The 24,864-nt window shown below is 38.0% G+C and overlaps 4 protein-coding genes and 1 pseudogene across 11 annotated transcripts; 3 read left to right on the top strand and 2 right to left on the bottom strand.

Moving 5' to 3' along the window:
• The first annotated feature begins 1,086 nt into the window (after positions 1–1,086).
• LOC112278685 (tetraspanin-8) lies at positions 1,087–3,142 on the top strand. 3 transcript variants are annotated; one of them, XM_024512310.3, is made up of 3 exons: positions 1,087–1,327; positions 1,700–2,213; positions 2,452–3,142. In XM_024512310.3, exons 2-3 carry the CDS (start codon positions 1,716–1,718, stop codon positions 2,746–2,748), a joined length of 795 nt encoding a protein of 264 aa, XP_024368078.1. In that variant the 5' UTR covers positions 1,087–1,327; positions 1,700–1,715; the 3' UTR covers positions 2,749–3,142. The 3 variants fall into 3 exon arrangements, with proteins under 3 accessions (XP_024368078.1, XP_024368076.1, XP_024368077.1); XM_024512308.3 differs by having other exon boundaries at positions 1,674–2,213; XM_024512309.3 differs by having other exon boundaries at positions 1,087–2,213.
• Positions 3,143–4,089: 947 nt separating this feature from the next.
• Positions 4,090–4,473, top strand: LOC149989770 (uncharacterized; annotated as a pseudogene).
• Positions 4,474–4,626: 153 nt separating this feature from the next.
• On the bottom strand, positions 4,627–6,134 carry LOC112278684 (tubulin beta-1/beta-2 chain). Its single transcript, XM_090248443.1, has 3 exons — positions 5,741–6,134; positions 4,882–5,185; positions 4,627–4,708 (listed from the first exon to the last, which is right to left on the bottom strand). Exons 1-3 carry the CDS (start codon positions 6,132–6,134, stop codon positions 4,627–4,629), a joined length of 780 nt encoding a protein of 259 aa, XP_090104569.1.
• Positions 6,135–13,445: 7,311 nt separating this feature from the next.
• On the top strand, positions 13,446–17,374 carry LOC112276997 (guard cell S-type anion channel SLAC1). Of its 3 annotated transcripts, XM_090248215.1 has the most exons (6): positions 13,658–13,798; positions 14,043–14,363; positions 14,857–15,328; positions 15,535–15,685; positions 15,822–16,624; positions 16,750–17,374. In XM_090248215.1, the coding sequence occupies exons 3-6, from the start codon at positions 14,886–14,888 to the stop codon at positions 17,234–17,236; spliced, it is 1,884 nt and encodes a 627-aa protein (XP_090104341.1). In that variant the 5' UTR covers positions 13,658–13,798; positions 14,043–14,363; positions 14,857–14,885; the 3' UTR covers positions 17,237–17,374. The 3 variants fall into 3 exon arrangements, with proteins under 3 accessions (XP_024364698.1, XP_073385361.1, XP_090104341.1); XM_024508930.3 differs by having other exon boundaries at positions 13,446–14,363; positions 15,519–15,685; XM_073529260.2 differs by having other exon boundaries at positions 13,503–14,363.
• An 844-nt stretch (positions 17,375–18,218) lies between these two features.
• On the bottom strand, positions 18,219–24,001 carry LOC112276983 (glycerophosphodiester phosphodiesterase GDPDL7). Of its 4 annotated transcripts, XM_024508865.3 has the most exons (11): positions 23,426–23,563; positions 23,033–23,120; positions 22,566–22,862; positions 21,985–22,100; positions 21,336–21,822; positions 21,050–21,091; positions 20,381–20,683; positions 19,998–20,131; positions 19,584–19,805; positions 18,926–19,220; positions 18,219–18,767 (listed from the first exon to the last, which is right to left on the bottom strand). In XM_024508865.3, the coding sequence occupies exons 1-11, from the start codon at positions 23,501–23,503 to the stop codon at positions 18,460–18,462; spliced, it is 2,370 nt and encodes a 789-aa protein (XP_024364633.1). In that variant the 5' UTR covers positions 23,504–23,563; the 3' UTR covers positions 18,219–18,459. The 4 variants fall into 4 exon arrangements, with proteins under 4 accessions (XP_024364633.1, XP_024364642.1, XP_024364652.1 ...); XM_024508874.3 differs by lacking the exons at positions 23,033–23,120; positions 23,426–23,563 and adding an exon at positions 23,713–24,001; XM_024508884.3 differs by lacking the exons at positions 23,033–23,120; positions 23,426–23,563 and adding an exon at positions 23,588–23,700.
• Positions 24,002–24,864: the final 863 nt, after the last annotated feature.

Genomic DNA, 24,864 nt, shown 5'->3' with positions numbered 1-24,864 from the left:
ATTTTAAAAGTTCATAAAATACTATCAATTTCTATAAATTTTATGAACTACATTTTTATTCTTTATTTCTTCAGTGTATATTATAAAACTACTATATATATATATATATATATATATAAGTTTTGTATTATATATATATATATATATATATATATGTATATATTCTTATTTTTTTATACACACAAACATAAATTTTAGGTTGTCTATAAGGTCTGCACTTTCAAACAGACTTCAAGATTTATGTTAAATCATGATGTCAATATTGGGAGCACATACAAAATTGGTAAAATAAGGGGATTCAAACTTAAGGTTTTTGGAAAACCAAATAATATGGGTTTAGCAGGAAAATTTCCAGGATTACTTGATATATCAAATTCAAAATATCACCATTCAAACTTTATTACCAATTTCAAGTTTCTGAAGTATCACTTCATATAATGATGATTTGGAGAAGTCAACGAGGAGTGTGGTATGGAGTGAAAGAGAAAAGAGAGTTAAAACAAGCAACACTATTTTTGATATTTCACTTGCCCCTCTTTTGATATTTGGATTTCAAAATCACCCAGCTAATGAGGTGGGTGATTTGGTGGTAACAAATGATACTTCAAAATATCATGGGATACTTCACCGTGAAATATCACCCAAAAACCTTGTCTGAATCCCCTTAATAATAGAGCATAAAAATGTCTGCAGTGTGAGGTCACTCCTCTGGGCCATCCGCAATCACCGGTTAAATGGTCAGATTTAACAAGTTGGCTCCGACCCCGCCGGTAATCTACGAATCTACAAGCAATCGAACGGCCCAGCCAATCCGTCCACGCAAATCTATCCTCATTGCATGGGGTCCAGATCTAGATCCAAACCCAGATCCTTATTCGCATCCCGAATGAGGACCTGGGTTAATTGGTAAACTGACTAGTGATCCTCATCGGACGGTCTTGTAAGAAATAAGAATCGAATCGACGGTACTTTGTTTTGGGGATGTGGATTAAAACATAGTTTGAATATGGTTTGAGGACGTGGTCGCAGGCAGTGGACGCAGATTCGGTGAGGGAGGAGATAGTCCGAAGTGCATTGAGGCGAAGCCCCGTGAACGCGGTAGCTTACGGGCAAATTGGCTCTCGTTGGACGAGACGGCTGAAGCGATTGCGAAGCGAAGGCTACGGCGCGATGTTTAGTCAGCGATGCTAAGAGCGTATTGATATGCATTTGGAGGCGTGAATTTGCAAGGTTTCGTGTTCCGCTGGCGGCTTTTGTCTTCGCCTCAAGTGCACTGGGTCGGTAGGTTTGGAGGAATTGGTGGTGATCGAAGCTTGGTTTGCTGGAGGTATGTGTGAGTCTTCGTTGATGTGGTTACCTAGTGGAACAGCTCTCGAGATTTTTGATGCAGGTGTTGGCTTTTCGTGAGGGAAAGTTGGTGGTGTGCAGTTGTTTTTTGTGCTTCGTTTCGTATTTTGTGATTTGGTATAGATTGATGTGGAGTCTGCGCGATTGTCTCTGTGGTGGAGTAGGTGGAGAGTTTGAAAGTCAGTCTTAGTGTCGGTCTGTCAGAAACCGCGTTTAATTCCGTTGTATGTGTCGAAAAATGCGAATTTTCTGTAATCGTGGTAGGATGTTTTCAAGTAGATGTATGAGAATCTTGTACTTATACTGTGGTGCTCTCGTTATGTCAGAATCTGACTCAAGAAAGTGTAATCAGGGTGTAGTGGAGCAGAATGGGGTGTAGTAATTATCTCACCGGGTTTCTGAATCTTGCAACGCTCGTTTTGTCTATACCGATTATCGTCTTTGGAGTATGGCTCTCGAAGACACAAGATACAGTTTGTGTGCGCTTCTTGCAGTATCCAATCATAGCCATCGGAGTGTTTATACTGCTGATGTCGCTGGCTGGAATGATAGGCGCCTTTTGTGACAAGAAAATTCTCCTGTTGCTCTACCTCATCGTTATGTTCCTCCTAATTGTCCTTCTCTTCTGTTTCACTGTCTTCGCATTCGTGGTAACCCATTCTGGGGCTGGAAATGTGGTCTCCGGTAAAGGCTACAAGGAATACCGACTCGGTGATTATTCCAATTGGTTACAAAGAAAGGTGAACGATACTGCGTATTGGAGTAAGATTGAAAGCTGTATAGCCGATTCTAAGGTGTGTAATAATTTGGCTACCAAGTACACTTCCGTGGATGCTTTCAACAAAGCAGCTCTCACCCCTCTCGAGGTATGTTCTTTTATCAGCATCCTAAAGTATGAAGTAAAGTTTTTATTCATGTATTTTTCCCTTCGGAAAACGCGCTGTCCAGAACCTTCGGGCTTATGTCTAATTACATACTATTCTGTCTAATAGTAGAATAATGCATTAGCATGCTTGTCGCGTTGTACACTTAGTTGAATTCAGTCACCCTACGTCAAAACTGAAGTTTTCTAACTCGAATTTATTAACACTTTCTCTTCTCAAGTCTGGGTGCTGCAAGCCACCCTCGGACTGCAACTTCATCTTCGGCAAGAATGCAACAGATTGGGTGGGAACTGGTTCCGCGGCCCCAGACACTGACTGTCGCAGTTGGAACAGTCAAGATTTGTGTCTGAAGTGTAACGCATGCAAGGCCGGGGTGTTGCAAAATGTTAAGTCGAACTGGCGGAGAGTTGCCATCGTCAACATCATTGTGCTAGTTATTCTCATCTTCGTTTATTCCTGCGGATGTTGCGCGTATAGGAACCCAGAAAGGGTTGGCTATCGCAAATCTTACGCGTAAGTTCAAGAGCAATCAACTGCATAATGAAATATCCTCGAGGCAAATGAAATACTTCAAGGATTGTGCACAGCTCATTTTGCCAACCCAGTTTATGTAAAGTACACTGAGCGTAGATTGATCGGATTGGATCATTCTGGATTGGCTCCGGATTTCTGCAACCTTGATGCACATTCTCCTGGTGGTCTCTCCAAATTAGTTGGCTGTATTGTCAACTGCAAGACCGCTATTGAGAAGCTAGTTGTGAATACCGCAGAGTGCCGGTGAGGATGTACAAAACCTGGTGAAGTGGCCTTTGGGGAAGAATCAAATTGTTCATAATTTCATTGTGCAAATCGGATGTCTAGAAACAACCTGATTGCAACTTAAGTACTTCAGCAACATGCTGTTTTGCAAAGTTCAGAACATTCATTCACTTGAAACTGTGGCGGTCGGCCATTATCGGTTTCCATCAACCAACGTTCACAGCTTCTGTTCCAGTTGGGTAGTGCAACATTCGTTTACAGAATGTTCATGTGATCGGTATATGGGATGTCAATATGAATGATGTTGGGGATGTGGATGTGAAAGATTAAAGGGACGTTTATGTAAATGAGATAGTGAATGTCGAAGTATATATATTTTGTACCATTAAGGTTGGAAGTATTGATACTTTCTACGATATGGTAACGAAAGTTGCTACTTTTCTCCCAGTAACCCACGAAGAAAGTTCCACGTCGTGAACATTGTAGTTCTCCCTTCAACATTCAATTTTTTTTTTTTTTCTTACTGATGGAAGGCATTAGTTTGAATTAATTTGATGCATTTCAACATTATATTCCTTGCTTGATACAATTTATTACATTCATTAGTTTCAAGTTAGGTTTTATATTTCATTTTCAATCTGAAATACTTGCGGCAACTGCCAATACTTAATCTCATTCTCATGGCCAGTAAGCGATTTGCTGATAACAGTGGCCAAGGAAATAACGACGAAAACAACCAATAATTTCAGACGGATAATTACAGCAGGTCATAGAAAGGTAAGAGCTTGTGAATACAGCAGTACAAGATAAAGTCATCTTGGAGAAATACCTATCAAGAGATGTACCTTCCGTTCATAGCGTTGTAATGTTGTCCTGAGAAGGTCAGAAGTGTGGAAACATGTTTCAAAGAACAGTTTGAGCCTCACTGCGTTTATATGCTCCGGTACTGGCTGATTCGAATACCACATCTACCAAATTTAACTGTACCCACTACTGCTTGGCAGACAGCAATTCGAACATAATCAAAAAGTTATAAACGCCCATATTCGCTCAAACTCCATCCTCTTCAATATCGTACTCGCCTTCATCTTCAGCTGACGCATCCTGGTATTGCTGATACTCAGAAACAAGATCGTTCATGTTGCTTTCAGCCTCAGTAAATTCCATCTCGTCCATGCCTTCCCCAGTGTACCAGTGTAGGAAGGCCTTTCTCCTAAACATGGCAGTAAACTGTTCACTTACGCGCTTGAACATCTCCTGGATCGAGGTGGAGTTACCAATGAACGTGGATGCCATCTTGAGACCTTTCGGAGGAATGTCACAGACACTGGACTTCACGTTGTTTGGAATCCACTCAACAAAATAAGAAGAGTTCTTATTCTGGACGTTTAACATCTGCTCGTCAACTTCCTTTGTGCTCATCCGACCTCTGAACATAGCTGAGGCTGTCAAGTAGCGTCCGTGACGGGGATCCGCAGCACACATCATGTTCTTGGCGTCCCACATCTGTTGTGTAAGTTCCGGGACTGTCAAAGATCTGTATTGTTGTGATCCTCTAGATGTTAGGGGAGCGAATCCAACCATAAAGAAGTGCAGCCTTGGGAAGGGAATAAGATTGACGGCGAGTTTGCGCAAATCAGAATTCAACTGCCCAGGAAATCGTAGACAACAAGTCACACCGCTCATAGTTGCAGAAATCAGGTGGTTCAAATCTCCAACTGTAGAACAGAACCCACCACCAAATCAGTTCGTTTACCCAACCAACAGATTGACCATGAGTAACTACAAAACCAGATTTTCACCTCCAGGAAACGCTTCCAACTCCTCGGGGTGAGGAACTGTCCGATTTGAAACATGAGTGTATATGCTTGCAAGTTCACATTCATTTCACACAAGATGTGATGGACTTCGCAAAGAGTTCTTACAAGTTGGAGTTGTTAGCTTTAAAGTCCGGAAGCAGATGTCATAAAGAGCCTCGTTGTCGAGCACCATACATTGATCTGCATTTTCAACAAGTTGATGGACGGACAATGTGGCATTATATGGCTCAACCACGGTATCTGAAACCTTGGGGGAAGGAAAGACAGAGAATGTAAGCATCATTCTATCTGGATACTCTTCCCTGATTTTTGAAATCAAGAGTGTTCCCATTCCTGAACCAGTTCCTCCTCCAAGAGAATGGCATACCTGAAAACCTGCGACATAGAAAAGAGGCGAAGTCACTAAAATGGTATCAAGAACCCAATTTTATCTTAGTGCTGCGGATGCAACAGCCACACACTGTTACTCGTGGTGTTCATTGCGTAAGAGTATCGGTCTGAGGGAAACAGTAATATGTCCTGAACCCAAACTCAACCAGCAGTACAGATGGGAAGGAAAGCAAAAACGGAAGGTACAGTCCCTTTCGAGTACATAAGCGAAGGCACAGAATAATCATCAATAGACGAGACCAAGATGGGCACATATTTCCTTTAACATATGTCAGGACTTGTATACTGGTGAACGAATGCACAGTATATGCATTCGAAGAAAGAGCTTCAAAATTTTAAGCTGGAAGAAAAGACAAGCATTGTGCAGGCATGAAAGAAACTCTTATAGATAGTATAGCTTCGGAAGTAAACAGAAACCAAAGTTAGATCAGAATACAGTGATAATACAAAAAAAGGCACGATTGGAGACAAAAAGACAGATAGTCAAAGTGTTTCAATAGTCTTCAAAGAAAGATGGAAACCGTTTGGATTTGATCATACCTTGCAAGCAATCGCAGCTCTCCGCCTCCTTCCTAACAACGTCCAGCACAGAATCAATAAGCTCAGCTCCCTCTGTGTAGTGACCTTTAGCCCAATTATTACCAGCTCCAGTCTGTCCGAAAACGAAGTTGTCGGGTCGGAAGATTTGGCCAAAAGGACCCGACCGTACGCTGTCCATTGTGCCCGGCTCCAAATCCATCAACACAGCTCTCGGCACGTATCGGCCACCACTGGCTTCATTGTAGTAAACGTTGATGCGCTCCAGCTGCAGGTCGGAGTCGCCATGATAAGTTCCAGTCGGGTGGATACCGTGCTCATCGCAGATGACTTCCCAAAACTTGGCACCAATTTGGTTGCCACACTGACCGGCTTGAATATGCAAAATTTCTCTCATTTTTCCTCCTGCAGCAAAGAAATGCGATCGCAAATCTCAAACAATACTGTATGAACGACGCACAGAATAGTGAAGTAATCATGAGTAATCGCCACGAACAAGACGTCACGGTTATAAAGAAATACATCACCGCGCCGCTCGAATGTTCTCTTGCCACAACAGAGTTTGAGTCGCAAGAAAAGGCTCCTCATCTGCGAGGTTACTTCCGAATCACTTTGAAATAGAAAAACAATACCTTTTCTAAACTAGTGTCGAAACTAATTCACAAGTACAGTAAAGAACGCCGAATTTCGGAAACTAGCTAACACGAAACCACGTTGAGAACACACAGCTCATTCAACCCCGATCAAACGAATTAATGCAACACGAAACCACCCCTGATCGCACTCCCAAAATTCACACAAGTACACCACACATCAATCACAGTGTCAAAAAAGAGAACTGTTAAAAGTGTTCGCTACTCATCTCAATTCCCCTACTCTTGTAAACTCAACCACCGCATCAATCTCGTTACCAAAAACACCTACACACAAAGCTCCACACTGCGACGCAAGAGAATACCATCACCAAGAATTGGTCAGAGCTCGAAAAAATATCAGACAAGGAAATCTGCAATCAAGCCTCCATAAGCTCTGAGGCAGCGGCCTAGTCTCTCTACCTAAGGCGGTCAAGACGGCGAAGAGGGCGTTCGAGGCTACAATCTCCCGCGGAGCCTTCAATTTGACTGCGGTCTCGAAGCTCAACAAGCTTATAAAGTCCCTCAAAGAAACAAAGACGACGGAAAGAATGGGAAAGCTCGGGAGAGCGCGCTTCAAGAACCTGCGAGCTGGAGCGGGAACCGAGGAATTTTAAAATAAGGACTTGGAGACGGAGCTTATTGGTGGAGAACCCCAGGCCTTGCCATGTCAGTTAGTTGGTGGCATGTGGATGATTCTTCACCGTTTGGATGGATGAGGGTGAAGGTTTCTGTTGTCCTTCATCCTAGTTGTTGATACATCCATATTTATGATAGTTTTTATGGCAACTGCATAATCTACTCCTTTTTGTTACTCTTTTATATGGCTGCAAGATAATTTTATTGTTGTAAAAGATAAATCTCTTTGTTTATCGCCATTACTAATAAAAATTTTAGATAATTTTTTGCACCTGAGGACTTTTGATTTTTTGTCAAATTTAAAAAATATTAGATTGTACATAGTTATTCTAAAATTTAATTTTTTAAAAAATATTTTTTTAAAGATAAATTTTACTATTATAAGAACTAATATTAAATTTTGATACTATTTTGTATTACGATTTTTATGTAATGTGATAAAATGGTATAATTCTATGTAATAAACATAGTTTGATCCTATACTATCTATCTAAAGATAATACTAGTTTTATGTTTTTAATTTTCTTTAATATTGAACTTCTACAAATAATTTGATTTGATTTCAATAAACTCTTATAACATTGTCTCAAGTGCATGTAAAATTTAAATTAAAATTTCCACTAAAATATTCATTATATATTAATAAATATAGATTCTTTAATTTAGAAATTTAATATCTAATCTATGATCTAGTTACATACATAGAATATTACTATGTAAATGTAAATAAATCCAACTTTAATTTTAAAATTAGGTTGAATGTTAATTAAAATGAATATTTTGGTATTTTGCTACATTATGAAAATAATCTAAGTAAGTAATTCATAAACATAAAATGAGCTATTTCAGTTAATATTTATGTAGTTAATTTTTCTGAAAGTTTCAAAATTTATATACATATATATTTCAAATCGAAATTTTTTGATGTAATTTTTCGTATTTGAATTTAATCATTTTAATAGTATTTAGTATACTTAAAAATTGTATATTAAAAAACTGATCTTAAATACATATTAAAAAAAAATCATAATAATGAAAATCAGAATCAGAAATCTATCTTATTAAAGTGAAGATTCGATTTGAAATCATATTCCAAAAAAAACTAAATACACTTAATTTATACAAATACAAACAAGAAAAAATTCGTTTTGTTAACATTGTAACTGTTTCTTTCAATTCTTTTTTAAATGAGTACATACGTGTTGTAAAAGGATGTGTTATAAAATATATGTTATCAAAAACGACACAAATTTTCAGACTATAAATAAAAATAATTTTGAACATGTGCAATGACTTCTACATTCATTTTTTTATTATTTTAAAAAATAAAAAATAAAAAATAAAAAGACTGCACTTATTTAATCATAAAGAAAATTTTATTTACATAATAAATTTAATTTTTTCCATAATCATTTATTATTGAATAAATATTCAAAAAGTCAATTATACCCATAAAAGAGTTTGTTGTTATTCTGGTTTTTTAAATGTTATTATGTTATGATGTACATACTAATAATAAAAAAGTGTTATGTTTGATATAAGTTTGATAATACAATGATCATATTTTTTTTTTTTGTATTATTTTTGGATGCATTAAAAAATAAAAATATCACCACATAAAATATTTAATACTTATTAATTTGTATACAATAGATAATATGTATAAAGAATATAATTAATAAATAATTTTTTTATTACTTTGTATAAATAAAATGATAATATTAATTGAAAAAAAAATTGATACAAAAACAAGATATACTCAATGCATTGATGAGGTGAATAGTTAGAGAAATAAACTTAACCTCTAATATCTAAATAGGCAAAGATAAGAGTAAGACTTATGGTAAGTTGATTGTCTATAAGCAAAGTCTTTGAATTAGCAACCAATGTTTTTGCATACAGTTAAAGTTAGAAGAAATTTTATGTGCATAGTTAACATGTTTCTAAAAGAATGTATTCTACAGTCTCCATTTTCAAGGATTAAAAGTCAATTTATATAAGAAAAAAAAATAGACCAATTCTAAGTTTTTTGAGCTTACAACAACTTTTAAAATTAGTATCTAATAGATTTAGGTTTATGTAACAAGCACATGATAAAGTTCATATTAATAAGTAGATCATTTTTTCTTCTCTATATATTGAATGCAATATATTTATACAATATGAGCCAAACTAACATAGCTTCTTCATAATAGACCTCACTCTAATTAAATTTTAAAATTTAGTCTAGTATTATATTATATTTTTTTGATGTTACATTTGAAATGAGATAGTTCTTTTGTAATTTTTTTTTGTAATTAGTAAAATATTTTATTACTTTAATATTAGGTAAATCAATTGTCCTTTTAGACTTCTTTTATGTTAGCTAGAGAATTAGAAAACCACAAATAGTTATTGATTGTCTACTAATTAATATAATCCAATTCAATCCTATTAAAGAAGGGATTTCTAGGATTTAAGAATAAAAGAGTATACAACCTCCTAAAGATAACTATTTCTATTACCATAAGATATTTTATAGTTTATCAAAGTTTCTTCAAAAGAAAGGATTTTTGAATATTCTTTGAATAGATGTTTTATTCTTTATAATGTGTTTGAGTGTAAAAAAGCTGCTTTAAATAAATCAAGATGAAAGTTTATAGGTGAAAACATTCAATTCTACCATAAGAATCTATTCCATACTCAATGAATTTTTTTTGGAAAATTAGGTAAAAAATAATGGTACATTTTAGCCTGAACTTTACAAATTTTTACTCCATCTCTTGAATTTAGTGCTCTATTTATATTTAAGAATGAAAGCCACAGCACAATATGAAAGCCAACATCAAATTGCAATAAGTCTTATATTTATCATTTTAAATTGTAAGAATTGTTGGATATTAAAGTAACCAAGTTGTAAGATACCTACAATCCATTCAATTAAAAATGTTTTAGAGACTTCTTCAAGGTCAATCATACCAAGACTCCTTTCTTCTCTATTCTCATAATACATATTCTAAAAAAATTAAGATCAATTTAAGTTTATTTTATTTTTTTATTAGAAATTCTTAACTAAAGATTTATTTTTTATTTTTTATATTGAATATCAATAATTAATCTAGTCCAAATAGCTAAAAATAAATCAATAGAAGAAAAAAAAAATATTCATAGTCACCACACATCCTACTATATTGAATTTAATAGAACACCAAAATTTTAGTTTACGTGATTCACTGTTGTTCTATGAATATTGATTTTCTTTATTATGTTATTTTGCCGTATTGTCTCGCCTTTTTTTTTTTTTTTTTTTTTTTTTTTTTTGTATTATACACATCATTTCCTTGCTGCCTTGGTGAGAAGGTTGCACTCCCGTCCTGTGTAATCTGGCACTGATTTTGTTTCTTACTAAAGACAGTCCCTGTATCATTTAGCTCTGCCGCAATTCGGCTCGTAGTTTGTGCGTTTGTCACATGAGGTATCAGCTCCAATTGACTTGAAATAGCTGTACTCACTGATACTAGATCTGCCGTTACATTCTCAGAGTTGTTTGCCCTGTCCATGAGTTCCAGTCTTTCCATAGCTGTCGCGAAGTTGCATGTTGGATCTGATCATTGTTTGGTTTGTCTGCAGCACTCGCAAAATTACTTGCATCACCAATCAGGATTGTATCTGCAAAGTTCACCCCAAGGGACAAATCTGATTGCTGGATTTGGAGTGGAGGAGTACACACCACTGCATCCCCTGGAGCTTTTGTAGCTGGAGTATCATGTATCTAGCTTAGAGTAACTGCTTGCTCTAGGCCCACAATAACATCAGTCTCGAGGTTTCCTTATAGGTACCATGTCTTGGTTCTCCCGATCAACTTGAAAGCCCTCGTTTTCACCACTAGAATACGGTGTGATTTTGATCTCAGTCTAGTCCGTTTTCAACCCTAATTGAGATGTTTCAATTTGTGTGCTGATCAAAATGATAGAATGAATAACTTCTCCTTTTTAAATTGCCTCAGATGCCAATATATCTTGATTACTTATAATCTGATTTAAAACCGTTGTAGAGACAAAGTTAGTAGAAGTTGAGGTTATAGTAAGAGTTGGCTTTTTTTGAAAGATATCTCAACAACCATTAGAATAGATTCTACTTAGAGCTCTTTTAAAGCAATTCAAGTGATTTATTTATTTATTTTTTTTTTTTTTTGAAAGAACTAGAATTCATACCATCCAAATGCCATCTTACACAAAAGTCAAATTTAAGATTGCTTGCTTGAAATGTGCATAATTAAAAAGCTAATTAATATAATAAAAGAATTAAAACGTGGCACAATATTTCTTTGGAAGAGAAATTTATATAAATATAAACTCACCTTAAATTCTTCTCAAGGTTAATAGAACCACTCATGAGGATTTTAGGCCTCTTTATCCAAGATGATAGGTTGTTAGTGGCTAACTTGCCACCCATGAAGTAGACAATGGTGGCATTGCAACATAATCTAACCACCTTATTTAAAAAATAACCTAACATAACTATGAGAAAAATCAAAGGATAAGGACTCACATAAAGAGTCTTGAGTTTGATGCACGTGACCAAATTGTTGGTGTAGATTATAAGTTGCAATAATGTATCTTTTGTCTTTTCTATGTTCAACTACATGTTAAGATTGTTAAGCAATATTGTGCAACCACTACTAGAACCGTCTTCTTTTCTAATACATTTTGGATAAGACATCTTTAAAAAAATAAAATTTAAGTGGCAATAACAAGCTTATTCTATCTAACTACTATGTATCATTTTTGACAAACTATTGTTAAGTTATGCAACCTTAGCCTTGCCAAGAACACAATATAAATAACCCCCACACAAAATCCTATTCTCTTTAGTCGGCACTCCATATACTATCACACTTCCAACCAATAATAATAATAATATTAATAAATTTAATTTCAAAAAAAAACTAAAAAAACCAATATCATCACAATATATTAGATTTTTTTATATTAGGCTTAATTTTGAAGTTTTCTAAAATATAGTATTATTATTTAATAAGATTCTAATTTATTTTTTGATAAAAATTATTTTTATTACTAAGTATATAAGTGGTATATAATACATACTTAAATATCAATATAATCCAAAGATTTTATATAAGCTTGTAATATAAAATTAATTTAATTCTCTTATCAAAAGATTATATGTATATAAATAAAAAAAATTATGTTATTAGAACTAAAATATTCATATGCTCTTAATAAATAAATAAATTAATGTATTAAATCAATCATTTAATTTTATATATATATATATATATATATCCATATCCATATGCCTTTAAAACACAAATAAAAGGTTTAAATAAACATACATATGTATGCACATCATGTGATCATTTTCTCATGAAAGATTTAATTTCTGTTGTGCCAGCACACAACAAAAGTTTCTGTTCTTCAATTCAATGATTCCTTAAATATTTTATATTCTAGAAACTGACTTTGTATAATCATTCACCTAATTACTCAAATTGTTGTATAGAAAAAATTCTGAACTTTTCATCCTGTGATTGTTATTTTTTAATTGTATGCTTTTCAACATTAAAGTTTGATACTTTAATGACTAGTTTGTGTTCCTATTGTTCTAAAAACTTCAGAAATAACTAAAAACATCCCGTGAAAAATTATTGGATTAAATTTTATAGCTTTAAAAATTAAAAGATCATTTATATTCCAATATCAGAATTATTTTGTAATATAAAAATTTACCTAACAATTAAAAGTTGAAAATCTTAAATATTAGTGTGAATAGTTATATATAGTGATATATTTGTAGGGGAATGTTAAATAGGCATAGGCTTTTACTAAATTGACCCACCCATTCTAACCATCATGAAAAAAGAAAAATGACCTCTAGATGCATTTCTCCACTTCGAGATCCAAAACCAATGAAAGCCAACCACATTCACCACAATTACCATATTCTTCATCATGAGTAAGTCAATTTAATAAAAACCCCGGTCTATTTAACATTCCCCTATTTATAATGCTCAAATACCTGTTTACTTTTGTTGTAATCTTTGAACAAAGATTTAAACATGTTTATGTACAATCACAGTTGCAACTTATAAACGAATACTTGGATAAATATTCCTTAATAGTAAAATTTACATTTGGTCGTTGCACAAAGTGAAACACCTTTTAATTTTGATACCACATAGACAAGTTAATGTGATCAAGTATAGCCACTTAAAGTATAATCAGGTAAACGTTGCATTGAAGCAATCTGGTTAGGGCTGCTGACCTGGAATTTGATTATAGAACTCCGAAACGTGGCAAGAAAGGCCTCACGAAAGTTGCCATTCCTGGGGACTTCCTTGCCACGTATTCTGCCTGAATTCTGCCACGTATTCCTAAAATCTAGCTCCACAAGAATATAGAGTGTACAGTTGCCAGTCCACGTCACCATTTTGAGATTGATGTTCACGGACAAGTCACAGATGGGTGTATTTTGGTTGCTTTATTATCTCCGAAGTCCTCTGTCACGGATTGTTTGGTGTGTCCCGTGATGGAACGTTCGGATTTCGGGTGCTCGTGAGGGAGGAGAATATTTCTTGTGTGGGATTTCGGAGCTTTTTCGGCGCTTGCTGGCTTTCGCATCACGGACTAGAGTTGTTGTTGTTGTTGTTGTTTTCTTTTCTTTTCTTTTCTCTTTTCACTTCAGGGGTTGTTGGAGTGTCCGTGTGGGTGAAATGTAACAGCAAGATCGATCGAGGTTAGAATGGTGACGTCGAAGGCACTCGACTGCAATCCGTGTCTGACCCTCAATTGTAAAGATTTTCACTTGCTGGTTTTTGCCACAGCTGCCGGTTGATCCGGTGGTTGTACACGAGAATGGTTTTCGTTTATCACTGACAGACGTTGCATTTGGAGGTGCTTGAATTGATTAGTGACCGACTGGCAGAATTGTTTTGGATCGCGATCATGGGAGAAATTATTCGTTATTACCATGGAATGTAGAAACAAGTTAGTTGTTAGCGCAGCCAACTAATCAGGATACCGAAATGCATGCAGTACGATAAAACTGCCAGACTTTTGGTCAGAAATCGATTTCAGCCCTTTGCACGCGTTGCAGAAACTGGTACTCACTGTCGAAGTGATATATACGATATGGAGGGACAATTATTCTTTGTGAGGTTTGATCGTCGTGGACGAGAAGCAAGAGATCTCGAAATGCCGATTTGAGACATCAACAGGCCATTGTTGATGTTCTGTGGGTGTCCTAGAGAAGGTGTAATAGATTCAGTTACCAGCAATGGAGGAGTTGAACCTTGAAGTCTTCTGTTGGTATTCGGAGAACAGCCTGAATACACACCAGAGCTGATACCACGCCAGGTATGTTGCGAATTTCAACCAGTGAGTTCAGTTCATATTCTTTTCTCGACGTGTGCATCCTGTGTGTAGTGGTGGACTTGTTACAGTCGGGTCCCTCAACAACCATGCCGGAACAATTCCGAAAGGATTTCTTTGTACCGGGCATCTTGATTTTGTGTTGTCGAAATATTGTCTTTGCACCGCTTCCACCGTCAAAAGTTTTAGGAGTAGAGTGCAAGCTGTAGGGCGTTTGGAGTTCGCAAGATTGGCGAACTGATTTTAAATACATGGAAACTGGTTGCGTGGTAAGCGTTAGTATTGTAGTTGGTGACGTGAAGCGTAATATATGGCATAATGTTAGTTAAAGCTTAACCAGTATTTGCTTTCAATTTATATATTTGGCTTGTTTGTAGAATCAGATGCAGAACATGTGCTTCTTCACTAGAAACTGATTGAAGTTTTTACTCCTTTAATTTGAATTTCTTATTTCTAACCTGTGTTCCAAATTCTGCAGTCAACGAAATTTTAATTCTGTCGGAAGTCATGGCCGCTGCTATGGTAGCGACTCAGTTTGATACCAATTTCAATTTAGACAATGGTGAATGTAGCCCGCATGATAGTCAGATCAATTCCCTTCGAACGACGTCCTTTGGAATGCATCAAATTTCAGTAGGGAGAAAATTAGAAGGCCAAAACTCTGCACCGGAAGTACCTATTCAAATTAAGCATTTAAATTCGAGCGTGGCAATGTCAAAATCTGAACGCAAGCCGGTCTACAATCCGACCGAATCACCCGATTTGAGGCCGACACTACATAATGAAGGTGGACCGTCAAATGCTGACCGCAAGTTCCGCAGGTTCAGCTCCCAAAATTTTGCAGAGTTCTTTGGGACCAGATCGCACCCAGAATTAAAAGCTCAGGCGAAGACGGTAAACAATCAAGCACCCTACGACAAGTTCCGAACGCGTTCCACTCGATATGACAGGTGAATCCTCCTCCAATTTACAAGACTAGGTCGTATTTGCTGCTTTGAGATATAAGTTGCTTCCTGAAATTAACGAGCAAACCAAACAAAAAAGAATAATTTGTACTTCAAGATAGCTTGACGCTACTAATGAAGGATCTAATGATGAGGAACGAAAAATCCTTCTAAAGAAAGTGATTGCTCTGTCTAGCAATTTCTGAGTGCAGGCAAGGTTCCTCCGCAAGGGTTGAAGGGCAGGAAAGCATTGCAGAGGCTCCAGATTTGGGGTCTGATGAAGACAAAGAAAGTGATCTTCCATCGGTCAAGCCTAGTCGCTACTTCGATGCATTAGAGGGAGCAGAATTAGAAGAACTGAAGGTAAGTTTCTTCTCATCAACCGCTTTCGAATGGTCTTTCCGTTCAAGCAATCTGGTTAAATCATTGGATCAAGTGGAACATAAGTGATCACTTTCACTGCGTGATATCTCGTGTAAAATGTTAATTTGATGTGCAGGATCACGAGGTTTTAATATTACCCAAAGGTGAGCTGTGGCCGTTCTTACTTCGGTTTCCACTGAATTGTTTCGGAGTTTGTCTTGGCTTGGGCAGCCAGGCCATACTGTGGAAAAATCTTCACCTCTCCCCCGAGCTTGAGTTTCTACACATTCCGAAAGAGATTAATATCTTCTTGTGGAGCATAGCCCTCTTGGCTCTGCTAGTCATCTCTATGACTTATCTCTTGAAGGTTTTGTTCTATTTCGAAGCTGTGAGGCGGGAATACTTTCACCCTGTGCGTGTCAATTTCTTCTTCGCGCCTTGGATCGCAGGAATGTTTTTAGCGATTGGAGTACCCCCTTCTATCGCTCAATCTGTTCATCCAGCCGTTTTCTGCTGTTTTATGACACCAATTTTTATTCTCGAGCTTAAGCTCTATGGCCAATGGTTATCCGGCGGAAAGAGGAGGCTCTCAAAAGTCGCGAATCCATCAACGCACTTGTCGATTGTCGGAAACTTCGTAGGGTCTCTTCTCGCTGCCATTGTGAAGTGGAATGAGCCTGCCATATTTTTCTGGTCAGTCGGCCTCGCTCATTACATAGTGCTCTTTGTCACACTCTACCAAAGATTACCTACCAATGAGAAGCTCCCGAAAGACCTCCACCCAGTGTTCTTCCTCTTCGTGGCTGCTCCAAGCACGGCGAGCGTGGCGTGGTTGTACATCACGGGTGACTTCGATTACATCTCCCGTATCGTTTTCTCCATCGCTCTATTCCTGTACACTTCGCTCGTCGTCCGCATCAATTTCTTCCGCGGGATTCGGTAAGGCTAAACCCTATCTTCCACTCCATAATCCAATATCAATCCATCTGTATGTTTCTTGCTATTAAAACACAATGTGCGGGTGTCGCATCCATTTCTCACCAATCTCAACGTGGCGTTGGCAGATTTACATTATCGTGGTGGGCGTACACGTTTCCAATGACAGGGGCAGCAATAGCGTCAATCGAATACTCCCACGCGGCTTCCTCATGGATTACAAAAATACTCGCCATCGTCCTCTCCTCGGTGTCCTCCGCAACTGTCTTCACCCTGTTCATCACAACGCTGCTCCATACATTCGTGTGGAAGACTCTGTTTCAGAACGACAGCGTCATTGCAATCAATGCTCGCGGAGTGAAAAACTCTCCGCTGAGAAGCTCTAGAAACATGCAGCTGCTGGACGGGGAGCTGTTCACGCTGGAGAATGAACCTCTTCATCGGATCGTACTGCATCACTTGACCCACCTCCTGTCGAAGGACGGAAAAACTTCGTCGACGCAGAAACAACTTCACGTCCACCATTCGGGACAGGAGTCCATTTCTACGCCCGAACGATCGTTCCATTCGTTCGTTGACGATTCCCAGAAGCTTGACCCCATTGCTGCGGTCTAAATTTTGACATTTTTCTCTTATTTTTATTTGATGTTGTAAATAAGTTTTTATTCATTATTATTTTTTAAAAGAAAATTTGGTTTGTATAACCTGAAAATATGAACTTATTAATGTAAAGAGAAAAAAAAATTAACCAATGTCAAGGTTATAGCTTTGGACATGATGTTATTATTGACAAAAAACATGCAAGTGCATCGGAACTAATTACATGAAATGTAAATTTTACTTTTTAGTATAGAAAATAGAAATTTTACAACAGGAACGACAATTGGGTGACAAAACGATATACGAGTAATAAATAATTACGATTTATTTGTTACTCGTAAGTTTTAGGGGTATATTAGGATCATAGTTCAAGAAACCATACAACTAGTTCTATAGTATATATATTTTTTAAATATTTGTGTCATAAAAAATGTGTAAGATTAGTACATAATTTTAATTTAATATTTTTGTAACTTGTAAAAAGATATATCCAACTCTTGTCATAAAAACTTATATGGTCTAAATAAATAGAATTGAGTAGAATTATAAAAAAAGGTTAGAGAAATAAAAATATTCTGTGAGATATTGTCAAAGCTTTTTAGATGCTAATCTAATTCTTACCAAAAATTAATAATCTTCATCACAAACTCTAACATATACATTTATACTTATAAAAGCATGTAATATTATAAACCAATATTCATTAATAACAATTAAACAAAATGGTATACATTTATATCATCTCTATATGCATTACATGAAAATAGATAAATTCTTTTACAATCGCCAAATAGAAACATTTACACGGCTCTTGCAACAATAACATATTTCATGAATAAATCTGACAAAATTGTTATTGGCAACTATACCCATTGGCTGCTCTCCATCCAAAATTTGACTGGAACATACTAAACAAAGTGTGATGAAAAGAAAGAACTACACAACGAATTTTTTGCCCTATGATCCACAACCAAATCAGCTATGGACACTCTAGATGCACAATGAACAAACTCCAAGAGCATGTATGCTTCGTTACATTTCATTTTCTACAAATGGGTTCCAAATTATTCATCTCCAAAACTGGCAACAACTGCGTGATATCGTGGAGACAACTATTTCTACCCACATGGCCAATTTCACCTTGTGGGGGCTCCTGCAAAGCTAAAAAAAATATAAAGATCACTCAAGCCAAACAATCCAAACTTGATTTCATTACCCAGTCCAAAACTTCGATGTTGCTAACCATCGATGATTACCTGCTGCAGTGTAAAATTTAGAATGAAGATGAGAACTGCGGAAGCGAGAAGAGTGAAGGGGAGATTGGATCCCAAACTGGGGCTGGACGATGGCTTCGGCGGCGGAGCAGGTGGAGTTGCATTCACCACGTTACCGTACGACACTGGGCCTTGAGTTACATTTAATACTGGAAATGCCGGTGGTATGTACCAAATTGCAGTGGCGTCAGGATACACTCGGTATATAGGATCATTCCTGCCTGACATGCTGCGGTTCGTTGCACCTCCCAAGGTTCTGTAGCAGTAGTTGTCTGCCATAAAACAACCACAGTAGTCGTAAGAACTAAGAAACCCAATTGAATCCATCACTTATCAGAAGCTGGAAAGTACTGAATCCCCCTCACTGGGGGAGAAAATGGAGGTTTGTGTTCCTCCTTGAACTGCAAAGAAAGTCATGCACAAGACTCACTGTTCAGGAAGTTGTACACTGTCGCAGGATAAACCGTGAGGAAACCATCCAACAGTGACTTTCCATTCGATTGTAACTCTTGGAGAAGATAGTACATCTTCAGATGCGGATCGGCTCTATAGTCGAATGCGAGATTTAGATATTCATTACTGATACTGGCATAGAACACTGTCATGTTGAGGGCCTTCGCCTCCTGAACCACGGATGTCATTTTATTCACAAAATATGTATAGGGATCGATACGATCAATAAAACTGCGATATATATGAACGGTATCTGCATACTTCTTGATTTCCTGCAGGACGAACCGACAATCCCAACATTAAGTATGTATGTTTCATAAGCAATGTTGATAATGTGCAGACTTGGCACTTCTCCGGAAAGGCTAGAACATTTTCAGATTACACAATTTCAAAATTTCTTCGCACTCCCTAGGAATTTACAGTTACCGAAATGAAAAAGGGAATAGATCACATATGTATATACATATATACTTTAAAAGAAGAGAAGAGAAAAGAAAAAGCAATACAAAGTGCACTAACTCATAATGGTATGGTGCAACATCACTGCCAAAGACAAGCTGCTTTAGATTCAAAAGACTACTGAATTGAAACAACGTCAACCAAGGAGATCTTGACAGTCAAGCAGAGTAGCATACCTTGAGCACCTCTCTCGGCACTGAGTAATCCATTTCATTATTAGCGATCACATACACGAGCCGCACGTTGGGTATCACCTCTTGGAATGCATTCAAAGCGGAAGTGTCTTCTGAAGCTAGCAATACCTTGTCGCCCGCATTTGTGAGATCTGCGACAGCTAGGGCAGTCGCAACCGCACTCACCATGTCCAGATTTTTTAAACGGTACACTTTGTAGGCATTCTGAAGAACAAACCAGTTGTCAAAGAGATTTGTTAAGAAGAAACTCAACTTAGTCCAACAACCAATAACCTAGGACGATGGAGCCTTCGGGACAGCTGTATATATGAGAACGCTGAACAATAGCAAATCATAGAAAATTCCCAATCACTGAGGATCTTTTGCAACCAAGCATTTGATCGAGAAAAATACTACCTGAACATTTACGTAGAGACCAGTGTTTGTATAGATCTTCGAAAGATTCAGAAACTCCTTCAATGTTAATATGCTTTCCTTCCCATCGTTTGCAGGGTCGCGAGAAGTACTATTATTTGGTCTGCTAATTATACCTAAAGAAAATTGCAGTGCAAAAAATATAAGTAACTTGAATAGGGATGTATTACTTCCTTGGAAAGTGTAACATAACATACTATAGCTTGTCAAGATCATTGGCTGCAAAAGGATTCATAGGAATGATGTGATCCTGGAAACTGCTAAATAGAAACAATAGATATTTAAAGTAACTAATTATGTTACTCAACCAAAAATCAGCTTAAGAATCACGATGGAAACGCACAAATGACTGAAATTCAAAATACCTCTCAAATTCTGGATTTCTGTTGAAGGAACATCGAAGGAGAAAACTCCGTATCCGAAGTCAGGATAAGCTGTATAATACTTTTCAAGCTTAGCTTGAGAGGAGCCAATGTTGGTATTGTTCAAGAGGTTCTCTCCATCACGACATATAGGTACACCATCACTTGTAATCTGTACTTTACACTCGATGTAATCAGCACCGTCGTCAATGGCTTTCAAATATGCTGCCATAGTACTACCGGGGAGGTCTCCACTTGCACCGTCCTCTGCTATGATAATTGGATTCGTCAATTTTGGCGTACTAGCTGCACAAAGTAACATTTCCAAAGACATTTCACCCTTAGATCATCACAAATCTGCAGAACGGACCGGCCATTCTCAATTCAGCGAGAAATCTAGTCCAGACATCGAAACATGCTAATTCAGGATGAGCATGTTTCGATTCTTACCAACAGCATGGAACTACCCACGATTATTCAAACGTTAGCAGTGACTTGCCCCGCTTTCAACCATTCGTTCAAAACGCGAAGGCTAGGGAAGAAACAGCTTTAGACTGCCAAACAATTACATTGAAGCGCCTATACAGAACCAGCACTTGAGAAACACATGCTCAAACGTATCTATCATCAATAGTCTTGTCAAGATGGCAAACAGCAGAGAAAAATGCATACCTTGGATAGTTGAAGGTTTATCAAATCCATCTGGGTAGCAATCTGCGCCAATAGTACAGCGTGAGTACACCACATCAATCAGACAATCTTAGGAGCATTTACAGTTTTCATCTGGCAGGAAAAATGCTTCAACGAACACAAAAATCCGGTGTGCACATTCAAAATCAACACATCCCAGTCACAATTTCCTGCGAAGGTTCATCCAAGTGATGACAACACTCAGAAGTGCAGACAAGTCGGTACACGATACATTTCGACACTTATGTCTGCAGGAGCATGCACTTACGTATTGCCGTCGCAGCAGTGTTCGGGAAATCTGTGACGATCCCATCCGCAGTGAAAGAGTCCCCCACGTAGCTCAAAACTTCGAGAACAGGATCTTTACTGTAGTTGTAGATATAGGGCTGACGGTCGTTAGCAAATCCGTACACAAAAATTTCCAAGCCGGCCTTGTGCGCATCCTGGACAGCGGTGGTTGCTTGTCCCTCATAGACACCATAGCCCGTAAAATTCTTCGGAATGACGTAGCTATTAGGAACTAGAACACCTTGAGCATAAGTGGCGATGTCAGTGAGATTTTGAAATAGAGGATCGACCAAGCCATCGTAGTCCAACAATTTCAAGACAAGTCGCGTACCATTCGTGGGTGCAATCAATTTCAAAATTGAACTGTTAGTGACCGACAAATATTGTACTTTGTTTGTCTTCAAAAACGAGGTAAGATAACTAAGAAGGCTGTTCGGTGCAGGATATTCCTGGAAGAATTCAGGAAACTGCAAACAGTGCACGAGTGATTAAAGTCCTCACAGTGAAACATCGGTCTCTAACTTGCACGATACATCACTACCACATTCTCTGATGCATCAAAATCACAGGAAAATGTTTAATTTCATGACGCAAAATACAAGATGATTGTATTTTTGACAAAGCTATACCTCTACATTTATCCAGGTCGCAACTCCAAATTCTGCAGCTATTTGCGAGACATTTTCGGGTGCCGCAAGTGTTTCTTGAGTGAATATCGGAGGTCGCGCATTGCTAGTCCGCATTCCTGCTCGGTCGAATGGTAGGTGAGAACACGAGTTGGATCTTGGCACCAGCCACACCGATGCTTTAAACGTAATCATTAAGTAGAAACATGAAGAGAAAAAGCAGGGAAGGGGGGAAACAATGAAAAAAGTAGTCTCAAACATGTGCGTACCACGCAACTAGAAACAGCAATTCTGCCAAGGCCTCGTTGCTACACTAATAATGAGCACCAAGGATTACAACGGTGCAGTGGCATACACAATGCATGAGGTTTAAAACTGTGATCAACCTCCACCTCAAAATCTTGCAGCATTAGTTCTCAACATCTATATCACTAACGAAACAGGATGCCTCTGAAACCTTTACCAACCACCTGTGAGAAAACAGCTCTGGAAGATTAAGAGCTCGAATTGTGCCACAGTAACAGAATGTAAATATTACCAACATAAAGAATCCAGGAAATCAAGTTTCAAAGCGAAGGCTTTACCTGTAACTGTGAGGAGTTCTGCCAAAGTAAAATCATTTGCGAAATAGCCAGTCAAATTCTGACCATAGCCCGAGTATGTGCTCCTCTTCGCAGTAGCTGGGTAACTTGTTGTATTGGTTGACATTTCCAAAAAGAAACCGGGGCGACAAATTCCAAAATTGTCCTTAGATATCATCAGGTCACATAGCAAAGCTAAAGGAGAACTGGTGCTGTTGGCAGCGTCTCTATAGGCTCTTAACGTTTGATCTGGATACAGGCCTGAAGTTCCACCGTTCGCTATAACCAAGGGAGGACCCTCTGCACCACAACACAAGATGGATTCCGTTAATAGAGCAAAAGCAGAGTACCTATTAAGTAAATGAACTGCCTTGTGATACCAGCTCTTAAATGTAATAATCAACCCACTTGTCGTAGCTTACATCTCCGGTAAACGTCCACAACCTAAAAAGAGGTCATAAGAAAACTACCCAGAAAATGTGGGATAAGCGACACATGCAGATTTAGACAGAATTCTTCATCATTCGAACTGCCAAATGACCGTTCAGTTCTTAAGCCCTGCATATTCGGGTACGAAATCGATAAGCCCAAAACCTCAAACGCACATGCTAGTCAACAGCTTCTGCATGAGGAGCTGAAAGGAACAAACTAGCAAGTAACACGACTCAGTTGAAGACTTCTGGGTCACGCTCAGAACGGTATCGGAAACTACATCTAAAACACCGATACGAACAGTGAGTGGATCCAACTCAGGAGGAAACTGGAAGTGGACAGATCTCGGTGTGGTACAATTAAGCATCGAACACATCTTCATTCTAACCCAAAGTTACTCTACACTCAATCGAACACCATAGCATCACAACCTCACAGTCCACCGCGGAGACGCGCGCTAGTGGACTCCGTCTCCTCCTGCCTTCACTGGCGGAGTCTGCCTCGCACATCGCAAGCTAGTCTTGTCGAACATCCGAATCTCACTCAAACTCTCGGTCTTGCCATTCCCATGCACTAGAGGTCGATCACCCCACCTCAAGCCACATTACAATCATCTCTATTGCCTCATCAGAAACCTCCAAACGGCCACCGTTCTAGTATTCCCCAAATTACAAGCCACACCGCCTCCTTAGATCACAGCTCTACTGCAATCACTTACTGTTAAATGTCTGCCATCCGATTGTAGCATTGTACGCGAAACACGTTGGAAGAGTCACCAGTACCACCAGTGTCAAGAGATTCAGATTCATCTTCTTCTCCATTGCATGGAATCAAATCCTGTTGGAAAGAACTACAGAAAGCATGAAACTGAGCTAGCATCTAAGCTCCGGAGCCCTACAGAAGGCCGGCCTGTCGAGAGTTGAGGCCAGAGACCATCATAGTCGATGGAACCACTCTGGACTCGTACAACAGAGTAGATCCTTAACACGCTTCGATTCTTAGAAGCTATTTGACTTTTTGTGCAAACGTTGTCCTCACCCGGAGAAAACTATTCCACAATATTATATTATAATGCCAGCAAGGAAGCCACTCAAATCTTACCGATGACTCCATTATTGAGGCGAATAGGAAAATTTAACCAGGACTATTCTCTTGGGAGTTCGGCGAAGTCAACCAAGCGACTGGTTGTTCAACACCACGTTCACAGGTTTTGCAATAAAACAGCATTGTACCAGAAGGAGAAAAAAATACACTGTATATCTATATATCTATATACACTATATATATGATTGATGGTTTTGAACTAGCCGACGCCTTCTCCAATATGATCTCAAAAGAGACAGTGAAAGGTTGAAGACCCTGAGCTCAGGCTTCATCACTGACATGCTCATGCTTTTCCTCCTGTCCATCCACTGCTGCATCCTCACTCGGTGCTTGTCCGCCTGCCCAACTCGTTCCTCATTTGAAAGGCATTGCTCAGCGACCTGCGTCTACATCTTCTGGTTTCTGCGACCGTAAAAAAACGCCATCGCACTGCCACTGAATAAGCTTTCTTCACTGTGGACTTCATGTTTTGGCATTGCTCTTGAGCTTTGCTGTTGGATAATAGTAAGCGGATGATGTCTCCTTTGGTTGTCTTTGACATCAGCTCCATGGTGGTCACATAGAGGAACCCACATGTTGAGCACCATGTGGGTTGATCTCCTCTAAACGATTATTGGTATGGTTTACCTATTAGTGGGTTTCAAACATGGCCTTTTAGGGTGATATTTCACCCATGATATTTGCTCAAAGTATCCCATGATGTTTTAGAAATATCACTTGATACTTTACCAAATCACCCACCTCATTTGGTCGGTATGTTATTTAG

The sequence above is a fragment of the Physcomitrium patens genome, chromosome 2 (genome assembly GCF_059467195.1).
Source record: "Physcomitrium patens ecotype Gransden chromosome 2, ASM5946719v1, whole genome shotgun sequence".
Taxonomy (NCBI): Eukaryota; Viridiplantae; Streptophyta; class Bryopsida; order Funariales; family Funariaceae; genus Physcomitrium; species Physcomitrium patens.
The sequence above is the reverse complement of the archived record's forward strand: the minus strand, read 5'-3'. Positions and strand labels throughout refer to the sequence as shown.

Excerpts from the sequence above, each read along its gene's own strand:
- LOC112278685 (XM_024512310.3), top strand. The coding sequence starts at position 1,716 with ATGGGGTGTAGTAATTATCTCACCGGGTTTCTGAATCTTGCAACGCTC. Across the intron at positions 2,214-2,451 it reads CAGCTCTCACCCCTCTCGAG|TCTGGGTGCTGCAAGCCACC; the intron begins GTATGTTCTTTT and ends TCTCTTCTCAAG.
- LOC112276983 (XM_024508865.3), bottom strand. The coding sequence starts at position 23,503 with ATGTGCGAGGCAGACTCCGCCAGTGAAGGCAGGAGGAGACGGAGTCCA. Across the intron at positions 22,863-23,032 it reads GCTTATCCCACATTTTCTGG|AGGGTCCTCCCTTGGTTATA; the intron begins GTAGTTTTCTTA and ends GTTGTGGTGCAG. Across the intron at positions 19,221-19,583 it reads TGCCGAGAGAGGTGCTCAAG|GAAATCAAGAAGTATGCAGA; the intron begins GTATGCTACTCT and ends TTCGTCCTGCAG.
- LOC112276997 (XM_073529260.2), top strand. The coding sequence starts at position 14,886 with ATGGCCGCTGCTATGGTAGCGACTCAGTTTGATACCAATTTCAATTTA. Across the intron at positions 15,329-15,534 it reads CGTTCCACTCGATATGACAG|GCAAGGTTCCTCCGCAAGGG; the intron begins GTGAATCCTCCT and ends TTCTGAGTGCAG. Across the intron at positions 16,625-16,749 it reads AATTTCTTCCGCGGGATTCG|ATTTACATTATCGTGGTGGG; the intron begins GTAAGGCTAAAC and ends TGGCGTTGGCAG.
- LOC112278684 (XM_090248443.1), bottom strand. The coding sequence starts at position 6,134 with ATGAGAGAAATTTTGCATATTCAAGCCGGTCAGTGTGGCAACCAAATT. Across the intron at positions 5,186-5,740 it reads GAGCTGCGATTGCTTGCAAG|GTTTTCAGGTATGCCATTCT; the intron begins GTATGATCAAAT and ends TCTATGTCGCAG. Across the intron at positions 4,709-4,881 it reads CGAAGTCCATCACATCTTGT|TTGGAGATTTGAACCACCTG; the intron begins GTGAAATGAATG and ends TCTGTTCTACAG.